Source organism: Lactuca sativa, chromosome 1, assembly GCF_002870075.4.
Source record: "Lactuca sativa cultivar Salinas chromosome 1, Lsat_Salinas_v11, whole genome shotgun sequence".
NCBI classification, from domain to species: domain Eukaryota; kingdom Viridiplantae; phylum Streptophyta; class Magnoliopsida; order Asterales; family Asteraceae; genus Lactuca; species Lactuca sativa.
This window is the reverse complement of record NC_056623.2, coordinates 117,629,081-117,642,143: the sequence shown is the minus strand read 5'-3', so window position 1 is coordinate 117,642,143 and position 13,063 is coordinate 117,629,081. Positions and strand designations below refer to the sequence as shown.

Genomic DNA, 13,063 nt, shown 5'->3' with positions numbered 1-13,063 from the left:
CAAATTTCATAAGTTACAACAACTTAGCAAAATATTATGTGATTTTTTTTGTTTGCAATATCTATGTTTTTTAAAGGGTATGCAAGATAAATAACAAATTTTGAAAGTGTTTTAATGGAATGAATAACAACAAACGTTATAAATTGGAACAACTTATCAAAATCGCATAAACCGCACACAAACCGCACAAACCGACCGCATGAAACTGCACCACATAATGCTCGTCTTCCATGTTGGAAATGGAAGTTGTGTGCCGGAATCGAGTCGGAATATCGTAATCTAGTCGGAATATCAGAATCAGAATATGTCTTTCAGGAATGCCGCCTCAAACTGTATTCCGGATTTTGAAATTTAAAATCCCGATCCGAAACATATACGATTCCTCCGGAATAGACATTCCAGATCAATAAAATGGGTTGAGTCATCCAAAAAATAATCCGGAATTTGTTCCGGAACGACCCATTCCGGATTTATGGTTATTTTGCCAAAAAAATTATATTTAAGAAAAAAAATCCCAAAAAAATGGTTAGATTTCAATTTCTCATGTTTTTTTATTTGTTTGTTTTTTATTAAAATTGAAACGTTAAATTTTTTTTTTGGCACGTGTCACTGATCGAGGTAACCCTATGTGACCTCCCGTCGCACTAACATCCCCTAACCATTTCATCGCTCTCTCAAACTATTGTGTTGCCCAGCTACATTTCCGTCGCCATTCGCCAAACACACAAAACTCGAACCATCCACTGCAATAATCACTCCAATGGCCTCGGGTGCTAGGGTTTTCAACGGCTGCAGATCGCTATTCGCCGCAGCAAAGTCCGCCACTCCCAAATCCACGGCCACCGCTGCCGCTACCACCACCACCGCTGCAAAGAAGAAAACCACCGTCAAAAAACCAACAGACAAACCAGCGAAGAAACCGAAGCCAGCTTCTGCTGAAAAATCGTTGAAACCTGTTGGCATTCTGAAACCAACTCCGATTTCTCCAGCCCTAGCTCAGTTCCTCGGTGTCTCTGAGTCCCCTCGCACCGACGCCGTTAAGAAGATTTGGCAGCACATCAAGCTCCATGAGCTTCAGGCGAGTTATTAATTCATTTTTCTTCGATTTTCATATTTCTTCGCCCAATTTGTTCGGTAAATGCGTTTATCTTTACGTGCTCAACTTACATGATATCTGTAATCATCAACAAATATACTAGTAACTTTGAAATCAGTGTTAGGTTTTCGTTTATGACGCATTTTAATCGAAATGAGTTTGGGGAAATTAGAGTCACCTAGTTGTTTGAAAGCCAAGTGAACTAGTTCTGATTGCTGTCAATCATGTATTCTACTTATATTGGTTGTATGACTTGAATCCAGCAAAATTAACCGATTTTAGTTTCTAAATATGATAGTGTTAAACCCTAAGATTGTGATCATGAAAAAAAATGAGAGAATCAAAACCTTTACACAATGTATTGTGTATATTTTTTTGATAAAAAGAATAAAGTATATTGCCTATTGTTGTGTTCTAAGTTGGGGATCTTTTTGTGTGCAGAATCCAGAAAACAAGCGAGAGATAATTTGTGATGAAAAGCTCAAGACAATATTTGATGGGAGAGACAGAGTTGGGTTTCTAGAAATTGCCAAATTGCTTGCTCCTCATTTTGTCAAGACTAGTTAGAACATGACACACTTGAAGTTCATATTTTCTTTTGAATTTAGGAGTGCACTGAAGCTTCCGGAGTTTATTTTGTATGCAAATTGATGCTCATTTCTATGTTTCTCTGGGTAAGTGGTGTAGGGTGTTGAGAAAACATGTCTTGTTGAATGCTATTTTCTTGCTCCTAGCACTAGTTGTAAATGGTGCAGTGATAGTTGTACTTTTTTCCACTTTCAGTATTTTTTTTTTTTTGGCTAGGTTGAATAGTGTAGTAAAAAAATTTAGTGCATTTTTCCTCTCATCAAAAAAAGTGGGACAGAGACTACTACATTCTCTTATTTGTTCAAAAGAAACACCTTATCATGAAAAAAAAATCCCTAGAAAGCTTATCTAATCTTGTCTATCAAATAATGCAGTGTAAACTCTAAATGCTCTTGTTCTAGTTTAAAGACTAGGCCATGTGTGTAGCTCTAGGTTGATATGACAAATATGAGGTTTTTATTTCAAAGCCAATGTAGGACAATAATTTTACGTACACAAACGTATGTTTTATAGTGGTTTTTGATCTAAAAAGATGACCACAATTGGCTAGGTTTTTACTTTTTACCCATTGATCATTAATTGTTTATGTCATGAGACTCGTGACTCATGAGTGTTTGTAATGGGGCCTTGGGTGTACAAAATGTTGGAACAAAATATACGGATCCGGATCCGGATCCTGGACAGGTTGCATGGTTTGTCGGTATGTATATCCCATCTTATGTCTACTGCGAACATTTTGATTTTTAAACAATTTTTATCATGAATTATTAGTATACAAATAAAATGAAAAAAATAAAGTACATTATTAATTTTTAAATTCCACAAACTATGCAAAAACATAGCATCTATATTTAATTATATATTATTATAAATATACAAACAAAATACTTAATAGTTATAAAAATAAACTAAACTAATAGAGTTATAAAAGTTTCGAAAAAAAAAACATAATAAGAAAAATTCCAACCAATCTATAGGGCTATTTTACAACCTTTTAAATGGAACCATTTGAATCGATAGGCATTCAACGCGTTTGACAAACCCTCGAAATAATCAGAAATCAAAAGCCTATGAAGGGTTAAGAAACCCTACATTCTCTTAAGAGATTGGAATCATTCAACACTAAATGGTTCGATTTAATCAAACAGCTACTAAGGTGTTGTTTGTTTTGGAAGTGGTTAAATGTCTTTTGTCTTTTTCCAAATTTGCGGAAGAAGACGTGCACTTGTGAAACGTCTACCCGCCAGAAGGGAAAAGTGCTCAAAAAGTATTTTTGTAGAAAAACAAACGAGGCCTAAATGTCTTGTCTAAAGTCTGTTCAAAATAAGTTTTATCAAACATATTTATCTTTGTAATTCAACATTATCATTAAAGTAGTATGTCATATTTTCCATCTCAAAATGACATGTTAACAAAAAAAAGTCCATATACATAACAAATTGAGCGAACTCTAACACGTATAAATCTAAAACTTGTGGTAATCGGATTTACAATATGACAAATTTTCATAAAAAATAATATGGACATTATATATACACAACTAGTTAAGTAGGTGGTGTACCCATTGGTCAACAACAGCCGGTGAGCCATACCATGGTCTTGATTCATCATCTGAGCCAACAGGCGAGTGGTAGACTCCATCCAAACTAATGTTTAACGCACCCTCAAGATGAGCTGATACTTCCGGGACCACCCCATCACCCCATACATCTGCCTGCCCACATACCTATGAAAAACAAGAACCACCGTTACACCTAAATCGAAGAAATATGTGTTTCGTTTGTTGATTCCGGCGGAATCGGAATCCATGATTCCATTCCGATGTTCCATTGCGTGTTGGGCTTCTAAATGAACGGAACTTAATTTTGTTGGAATCTTTCATATTCCATGTTTGATGGATTCCACCTAGTAAAAATTATTTATTCATATTGCAATGGCATTAGAATTCAACTCCATTCCCATGACGCGTTTGGTTGCCGATTCAATACGTCCACCAACAGTAGGTTCATTCTTCCTTTTTTTAATTAAAAGACCAAAATACCCTCTAAAAATTGATATATTATTATACTACCGTTACACCTAAAGCAAAGAAATATGTGTTTCGTTTGTTGATTCCGACGGAATCGGAATCCATGATTCCATTCCGATGTTCCATTGTGTGTTTGCCATCCAAATGAATAAAACTCAATTTTCATGGAATCGATCATATTCCGTTACCATTCGTAGGAGAGGATGGAATCATGGAAGGAATTCAATTCCGTTCTTTTGTTTTTTATTAAAAGACCAAAATACCCTCGTAGTAAAAAAATATACCTGTTTGTATCCTTGACCAACAAAGCGAGTGCGAAATGTAGCATCAGTTGGTGTTAAGGTGCTTGGATCACTTCCAATAGCAACCTCTGGAATAGATTGCTCAATGGCAACAGGAATAGTTGTTGGAGAATTTGAGTTACCAAAGAAACGACTTCCCTGAATATACCTACAAAGCTACCAGATGTTTGATTACTAGTGTAAATGACGCGAATACCCTCCTCATTCTCATCATAAAAAATAGCCCTAAAAAGTTTTCCCTTGTTTATGGATTTTAGTATACCTGCCTGCGATACATACGTATCTCAATTCTGGAGTATAAACAGCTTTCTTGCAGTTTTTCTCCACGTAATCCAAAAGACCCCTTGTTTGATCAATAACTCCAGGCAACCCTTTTGGTGGTGGCCTAAAATTGACATATAAAAAAGAAACGGAGGTTTAAAATATTTATATTTTTAGTCTTTGAAGCAAGCTTTATTTGGTAATACATACTGAAGAGGTGATCCAAGAGTGAGAAGCAAGGAAATATTTGCATTGGTGAATTCTTCCATGTACACCCGAGCTAACCACCCTCCTGCAGAGTGTCCAATAATAGACAACGAACCACCTACAAATGTGCATGAGGATAATTAATAATGATCATAAGGATGTATACAAATGATGGTTCATGTAAATTTTTAAAAAGGTGTCAAGGGGAGAGAACAAGTTGTACTGCATTTGACTGGACTGATGTTACACATGACAAGACATGACATAACAAGTTGTGCTGACTGGAGTGATGTCAATGAGACAAAAAAAAATGACAGAACAAGTTGTACTGCATATGACAAGACATGACATAACAAGTTGTACTGTATTTGACAAAACCTGACTGATGTCAATGAAACAAAATTGTTAACTTTTTGTCCCGCCTAAAAAGGTGGGACATGGGGTCGCTATCAATCTCTCATTTGTGAAAAAGACGTGAATGCCCTTTGAAAATAGCCCCAAAAGGCTTATCTACCTAGTCTTATCTAGACTGGTTTTGTTATGTGTAACAAACCCAACCTTTAGAAACTATGTTAGTGATTTTTCAAACCATCCTTTATAATTCTAATGATGTCATTTGTTTTTTTATAAATGTTTATGTAATCCATTTGTAAATTTATAACGACTGATATAAAAGATGGATTTTATAATTCTTGTAATTTCGTTTGTGCTCTATAGATTTTTAATTGATACATTCATAATGTACATAAGTTTTCTAATATATTCAATGATTAATAGAAAGAGAAACTACAGACCTTGAGATTGTTTCAAAGCTTCATTAACAGCCTCATCAACCCGATTTAAATACCTGACCACAGTATATTTTTAGCTTTAATGACATTCACTCATTAACAAACTCAATCCATAAAGCTAAAAGTATCCACAATAAGAGCTTATTAGGTCAAATAAGCTTACAAAAGTCAAAATAAAAAGCTATTGTGAGAGCTTTTTCACTTTTGCTTGTAAATTTACAACCACTTTTTCACTATTCTACTAAAATCAAACTCATTTCCATAGAGCTTTTTCACTATTATACTAATATTAAATTCATTTTTGTTTGATGACGTGGCATCAAAAAGCTTAGTAAAACCAAATTACCAATCAAGAACAGGGCGAGGTTGGAGGGTGCCTCGCCAATAATTAGGGTCGACCAAACCAGCAGCATTTCTCAGCCAATCGATTCTTGACACACTAGCAACCACAGTTGAAACACCATATCCTTGTAAGGTCAAAGCTAATTTCTCATAGTCACCTGTATTATTCCCCAACCCCTGTCAACAATCAATATAAGTTATATGCTTTTGTTCATATAACTGAAGTATTTATGTTTGGAAAAGATTAATCTTATGGCATTACTGTAATTTCATTAACATCTAAACAAAAAGATGTCGTATATCTGGAGGATTTGAGTAGAAATCAACAAAATCGAACTCTTTACTCAATGTTTTCCAGTGAAACAAGTATATACTGAAGCGATTGAGGTCAATTCGCATGAATTTTAAGTTTCAATATTGATGGTAATCTAGAACTTTATCGCTTTTTGTTGAAATACAACCTATTTTGTCAATGTCGAAAATCCAAATAAACTGAACTTCTAATGCGCTTACAGTCCTTTATTGCAATTTTCCGATAGCGAAATGCTAGTGCCAAATGTCACCGGAATGAACATCAGCGTTTACGACTAAGGATCGATTACAGTGAATTCACAAGCATTGAAGAAAGGCAAACCGAAAACACATGATAAAAGCTGCAAAATTTACATAAATCGAGATATGACTTACAGGAAGAATGACAGCGGGACGCTGAGCGACTGAAGAAGATGATAATGAAGAGGATTCCGGATAAGCGACGGCGGAGCAGGTGCAAGAGAACCGTCGTGATATTGGAAGATGAATTCCCGGTGGAGATGGCAGTGGCAGGGGTTTGAAACACGGAGGCAAGGCCATATCTCTTCCCCTGCGGGTTCTGTGGTTAAAAGTGTGCACCACAACAGTTCTTTATACTTTTGGAATTTTTTTCAGAAATTTCATTTACACCCCTTTGTTTAGTTTAAAGAAAACTATTTACCTCCTCACATCCTTTTGTTGCAAAAGGATTAAGATTTTTTTTTTTCGGAAACGGTGGTGTTATATTAAATTGTGTATTAGGGAACGTTAGACCAGGTCCGATAGACTTGGCAGCCCGGAATAGCTGCCCTTTCCACATACCTAAATTCACCACTTTGGTCCGAGCAAACCTCGAATCCATCTCCTCCGGGAGAAAACACCACAAAGAGAAAACATGGATGCATCACCCAACTAAGCTAGAGATCATATGCGTAAAAGGATTAGTACTTGACACCTCACCTTTGTATGGTGGACACCCATGCATTACCTACCATACTTCTAGGCTTAAGATACTAAACCAACATGTAATTACCACTTGAACTCTCCTCCTTCTCCTTCCTTATATCGTCTGAAACCCTCACCACCACCCCCATTTTCATCTCATTTTCAACGCTCACTCTATATCATTCTCTCCTAAACTACTCACTCATTTCCTCTTGCAAATTGTCGTGAGTTTGGGTACGTCTTCAAGAGGTTCACTTCAAGCTTCTCATCCACTCGGTAAGTTATTGTAAATCCCTATAGCTTTTAATCCAAGTTTACACCATAAATCCTCCTCAAATCACTCTATTTTCGTGTTCATGCTTCCTAGAACCACCCACAACTTCAAGATAGCAAGCTAAGACCGAGAATCACCTCTCATTTCTTCATCAAAACTGAATCCTTCACCAATGTGAGTTCATACCCCGTTGTTTTCGGTTTTTACTATGTTTTAGGGGAGGATACAAGTTGCTTTGTGTTAGATCTATGTATTTATGCATGTATATGTGTGTTTTCATGTTATATGTTGTGATTATGTTATGAAAAACATGCTAAATCTTCATCAAACTCGAAATATCTACTAAAATTGGTGATGTTTGTAAACTAAACCATCTTATGTGACTTACTATGAATTTGAAAGGATTAAACATGCTAAGGATGTTTGAAAACTAAATAAAACTGTATAATGGGCCATTTTTGACAAATAAACAAAAAAGTGAGGTCTTTATGACACTCACGGTTTTGGAGAGGACCAAAAGAGTCATTTTTAGATAAAAATGAAGCTTTATGATATTCATTGTTTTAAAGGGGCCAAAAGTGTTAATTTTCACAAAATAGACTTCTAATTGGGCCTTCACGATTTTAATGGGTTAAATTTGTCAATTTTCACAAAAATGGGTCTTATTTAGAAACTCATGGTTTCATGGGCCTAAAAAGGTAATTATTGAATTTTTATGGATTAAATTCTCATTTTAAACAAACATGGGCCAAAAATGTAAATTTTCGGTTAATGGGCTGAAAATGTCATTTCTATTAAATTTGGGCCGAAAATGTTATTTTTATCAAAAGTGGGTTGAAAATTTCATTTTATACAAAATAAGCCCTTAAAAGTAAACTTTCGGTCTTAATGGGCCTAAAGTGTTGTAAAACCCCGTTTATTTATTAAATAAATAAATAAATTGATGAATGTTTAGTAGCCCTAAAACCAATAATTATATGCAGGGTGTTAGTTTCGAGGAGTTAATTGGCATAATTTGGGAGTTGAGGGTTAAAAGTGTAATTTTCGGACTCAGCTTATAATTATTTATGAAGGCAGGGGCTCCGTGGTAATTAATTGAGTTTAATTTAAAAGGAAATGAGGTGGAAGGGCCGATTATGTCATAATCAAGATATTGGGGGATGTTTGATAGTTTATGGGACTTAATTTGTAAGGGATTTCCATGGATTGGGTTAAAAAGGTAAATTTTGGATTAGTCTTGTAAAGATTTTAGAATTTGGGGGCTGATTAGTAAAATTCGGAGTTATCTTGTTAAGATTTTCAAAATGAGGGGTTAAATGGTAATTTATTGGCCTTGCTTTGAAAGAAAATGGGAGGGGAGAGACTAAAGGCGTCATTATGGGATTAAGTTTGGGATGGTATCGGGTATAAAGCTTTTCCGTAACCCTAACCCTAGCATATCATATCCAGCTGCCACCTTCACCTTATACCTTCCATCTCCGACGCCACCTCCTTCTCATTCTCCCCAGCCGCCGTCGACGACCTGATACAGTCTCGAACGACGCCGCCTGCTGCTTCACCATCGAGATGCCATGATGGCTTGGCTGCCGGCGAAGGCACATCTTGCTACTGTTTCATTGCTGGCCCCTCGCACTCCAACAGTAGAAGACGGGGGCACCGCTAGCCGGTGGTCAATGGTGCTTCAGTCCAAGGTGGTCTCTGCTCATCCTCCTCACCAATTCTCATGTTGTTATTTCCTATTCGTGACCGCTAGTCACCGCCTTTAGCCACAGTTGTGGCCGTTATGGTTACTGTTGCTGTCACCGCGCACCACCAGTGGGTGGTTGCGTCCAGATTCCGATTTGCAAGTCGTGTGTGGGTAAATTATTGGCTAGAAGACACAAGAGGACCACCATGGTAGCCAACCATGGTGGTTGTCGCCGGGAACGTTTTTCTGCCGCACAAGCCACAATGAAAGGTGGTTGTGGGCGAGTTGTGGTGTTTGTGTTCATTGGTTGTGATGTTATGAGGCTTCATGAGCATTCTTGGCTGGAGATTTGAAGATAGACCCCACAGCCACCACCGTGAGGGCCACTAGGTTGTTGAGTATATGCGTTTGTATTTTAGTGTGTGTGTGGTTACTTTTGGGATATTCATTGTAATTTGTACAAAAAGATGGAATAATGAAAAGAAATTGAAAACCACCACCTTAGGGTGATGGCTGTCGCCACCGGCCGCCGTGTCGGGTGACGGTGTGTTTTGCCTCGTTGTGATCGATTCGTTTGGGGTGCTTGAAACCCTAGTGGGCCTTGTAAGCCCTAATGGGCCTAATGAAGCTTAATGGACCTTAATTGACCCAATAAAACCCTAATGGGCTTAATGATATTCTAGTGGACCTAATAGGCCCAATAAAGCCCTAATTGACCTAAAAGCCCAACAAATTGATAAATGGGCTAGCATTTGGGTTGGAAAAAAAACCATAATGCCAATAAAACCCTAATTTGGGGAATTAATCGGGGCACACGGCAATTATTTAATATATGGAGATATTAAATAATAATCATTGGCAGAAATTAATCTAAGCGATATTGGACTTAATGGATTAAGTCCTTAATGGGTTAAGTAGGAAACTTAACCCTAATCATCATTTTGCGTAAAACCCTAATTTCACTTGGGCCTTAAGTTGGGCCTTTTTAGTGGGCCTTGATGATTGAGTATCAATGGGCCATCTAAGATCAAGCAAATGGACTAGAATAATTAATGAACTTTAAGGTAAGGCCCATATGAGGAGTTAGGCCCAATTTGGAAAATTGGGCCATAGATGGGCCATAGTTTAGGCCTTAATGACTATATGATGTTGGGCCTCAGAATAAGACCATGTATAGGCTTGGGCCCAATTTGGAAAATTGGGCCATATCTTGGGCTTTGATTCCTAGTTGGACTTTGGGCCTATGGATTGGGCCTTGGGCTTGAATAAAGCCAACCTTGGGGTAATGTAGTAATTATCCAAGTATGTATTTATGGATATGTGTTGTGACCCAATTATTAATTGGGTGTTATTTTGGTGTTGACAGTTCGGGAATTTGTCATCCAGCAGCTGGGGTTAAGTATGTGGGACTTCAGCAGTGTGGGATTGTGTCTACGAGACTTCAGCAATGTGAGGTGATTTACCTTCCAGTAGTGGTGGGTCTACGGCCACAATGTCGGCCCACCAGTAGGAGTTGTATGTTAGATGATTGTCTTTATGATATCATCTAGGTTTGTTACTACATGATATGTTATATGCTGGCATGATATGTTATATGTGATAGTAGTAGAGTTCGGTTGTTAGGACCGAAGGGTAGGTCAGAAACCCTAGATATGTCTGACAGTATGTGATGATATGTTTATATGCTGGCATGATATGTTATATGTGATAGTGGTAGTAGGAGGGGAATAGTCCCCAAGTTCAATTGTTAGGACCGAAGGGTTGTTCGGACACCCCAGCTATGTCTGATAGTATGTTCATGTTATGATATATGTGATAGTAGCAGTAAGGGTGGAATAGTCCCCGAGGGTCGGTTGTTAGGACCGAGGGGTAGGTCAGTACCCCAGAATGGCTTGACATGGGTAGGTCGGCACCCCAGAATGGCTTGACACACCACCCTAGAATGGCTTGACACGGGTAGGTCGGCACCCCAGAATGGCTTAACACGGATAGGTCGGCACCCCATAATGGTCGTACCGGGTAGGTCGGGCACCCCAGAATTGCCCGATAATATGTATGTTATGTGATTGTATGGTATGTGGTATGATGGGGGAACTCACTAAGTTTTGTGCTTACAGTTTTCAGTTTTGGTTTCAGGTACTTCGTGTTTAAAGAAAGGAGCCGGCTTGATCGCAGCGCATCACACTATGTTTTCTGCACACAAGATATTTGGGATTACACTCTGATATGATTTTATGATAATATGTTTTGATTACTGACACTTTGGTTTGACATGAGATATTATTATGAATGTTTTTATACTGATGGTCTTATGTAATAACTTATTTAAAAATGAAATTTTTGGCTTTGAAAATTGGGATGTTACAAGTGTCATTTTTACCAAAAATGTGCCTTAATTGTAAGTTTTCAGCTTAATGGGCCAAGAACGTCATTTTTACAAAAAGTGGGCCTTTTATGTCATTTTGGTAATTAAATGAGCTAAAACAAGCAATATAATAACAAATGGGCTAATTACGCAATTTTCACTTTTATTGGGCCTTGTTTACCCATTTTCATGTTATTGGGCCTTTGTGGTCCATTTAATGTTTATTGGTTCTGATACATTCATTACATGTTTATTGGGCCTTAGTGACCCATTTACATGCTTATTGGGCCTGATACTTTCATTACATGTTATTGGGCCTTAGTGACCTATTTACATGCTTGATGGGTCCTGTATACTCGTTACATGTTTATTGGGCCTTGTAACCTAAATACATACACGGAAACGTTATTTAAAACATTAAATAATGTGTTACAATATTCGCGTAAACATAGTTAAGGTTCTTGTGAGACGTTCTTTCATTCGTACCTATCTAGTATACAACCTCCAGTCCTGTAGTTATAACCAGAGTCTCCTTGAGGGAGAGCGAGAGTTTGTGTATAGATCTATACGAGGTTGATAGCCCTGCACCTAAGCTGTTCGCTACATGGAGTTTGTGTATAGATCATGTTCACCAAGAACACATGGATTTGTTGTATTTTTTTTTATCATCATACGCTTATTATTTTGGAATGTAATCTGTAATCCAATACACTTATGTAAACAATGATGGTTGTATTATTGTATGTGTGATGATGATGTTGTCTTGATTCAATTATTTACACTGTGATGATATTACAAGATAAATTCACCCAACCCCTGGACGTTTCCGCCGTTCTGGTTCGGGGGTGTGACAAGCTTCTTCAAGAAATGCACCAAACACACACTCCTTAGGCTCACACACTATCAAAATGGAAGATTAGCACGATTTAGGGTTTCTCTGGACAAGGGGATGATGAGGGAGGTCGGTGATGAGACTTAAGGTGCTTTAAATACGGTGCAAACCCTAAAAACTAGGGTTTTCATGTTCAGCCTTCAACTCGTCGAGTTGGGGCCTTCCAACTCATCGAGTAGGTCTTATAATTCACGCGGCCTTCTTAGTTTCTACACGTCGAGTTGGGGCCTCCCAACTCGTCGAGTAGGATTTCTAAAGTGCATAAAATCCCTAGAATTTCATTCTTGGAAATCAGGATGTTACAACTCTCCCCCACTTGAACTAGATTCCGTCCTCGAAATCACTCCTTTTTAATACTTATAACAAACGACCATCCCCTATGGACTGAATCAGAAATTATGTGCACGAATAATTTTCCCAAGGCAACCGAACTTCCGTCTAGAGGATAACTTCCCAAACTTCCTTCCATGCAAGCCTCTTTTACCTTTCTTCTCACACTACACGATCTTAATCGCGTTACCACATCATGGGAATACTCACCACTCTGAAGAAGAACATTCCACGATCTCACACAAAGAACCAAACTTATATATATATATATATATATATATATATATATATATATATATATATATATATATATATATATATATATATCCAGACTTGGGTACCGAATTTGTTAGACCTCCGAACCAACATACATATATGTAACGACCCAAATTTCACGTCCAAAAATTTTCTTTTTAAGTCAATACTTTAGAAAACGATTGTAATTAAAACATTGTCCGGTTAAACCATTTCATAACATACATCGTGTCTGAAAACCGAAACATGAAAAACAATCAACTATCAGAGTACAAAATCCCAGAATGACTCATGGTGCGGAAAACAAGGTGCGTGTATGATGTGCCGCTACCGCGCCAAGTCCTTCCCACTTGAAGAAGAGGTAACTGAAAACAAAACTGCAAACCGTAAGCACGAAGATTAGTGAGT

At 37.5% G+C, this 13,063-nt stretch overlaps 2 protein-coding genes across 2 annotated transcripts; one reads left to right on the top strand and one right to left on the bottom strand.

The window, feature by feature from the left end:
• The first annotated feature begins 645 nt into the window (after positions 1-645).
• LOC111897807 (upstream activation factor subunit spp27) lies at positions 646-1,878 on the top strand. The gene is made up of 2 exons (XM_023893779.3): positions 646-1,078; positions 1,538-1,878. The coding sequence occupies exons 1-2, from the start codon at positions 761-763 to the stop codon at positions 1,661-1,663; spliced, it is 444 nt and encodes a 147-aa protein (XP_023749547.1). The 5' UTR covers positions 646-760; the 3' UTR covers positions 1,664-1,878.
• Positions 1,879-3,026: 1,148 nt separating this feature from the next.
• LOC111897714 (uncharacterized) lies at positions 3,027-6,497 on the bottom strand. Its single transcript, XM_023893690.3, has 7 exons — positions 6,304-6,497; positions 5,621-5,793; positions 5,278-5,330; positions 4,487-4,601; positions 4,278-4,400; positions 3,998-4,163; positions 3,027-3,410 (listed from the first exon to the last, which is right to left on the bottom strand). Exons 1-7 carry the CDS (start codon positions 6,466-6,468, stop codon positions 3,225-3,227), a joined length of 981 nt encoding a protein of 326 aa, XP_023749458.1. The 5' UTR covers positions 6,469-6,497; the 3' UTR covers positions 3,027-3,224.
• Positions 6,498-13,063: the final 6,566 nt, after the last annotated feature.

Coding starts and splice junctions, on each gene's coding strand:
- LOC111897807 (XM_023893779.3), top strand. CDS start 761: ATGGCCTCGGGTGCTAGGGTTTTCAACGGCTGCAGATCGCTATTCGCC. Junction 1,079..1,537: donor TCAAGCTCCATGAGCTTCAG/GCGAGTTATTAA, acceptor TTTTGTGTGCAG/AATCCAGAAAACAAGCGAGA.
- LOC111897714 (XM_023893690.3), bottom strand. CDS start 6,468: ATGGCCTTGCCTCCGTGTTTCAAACCCCTGCCACTGCCATCTCCACCG. Junction 4,401..4,486: donor ACTCTTGGATCACCTCTTCA/GTATGTATTACC, acceptor TGTCAATTTTAG/GCCACCACCAAAAGGGTTGC. Junction 4,164..4,277: donor TACGTATGTATCGCAGGCAG/GTATACTAAAAT, acceptor GTAGCTTTGTAG/GTATATTCAGGGAAGTCGTT.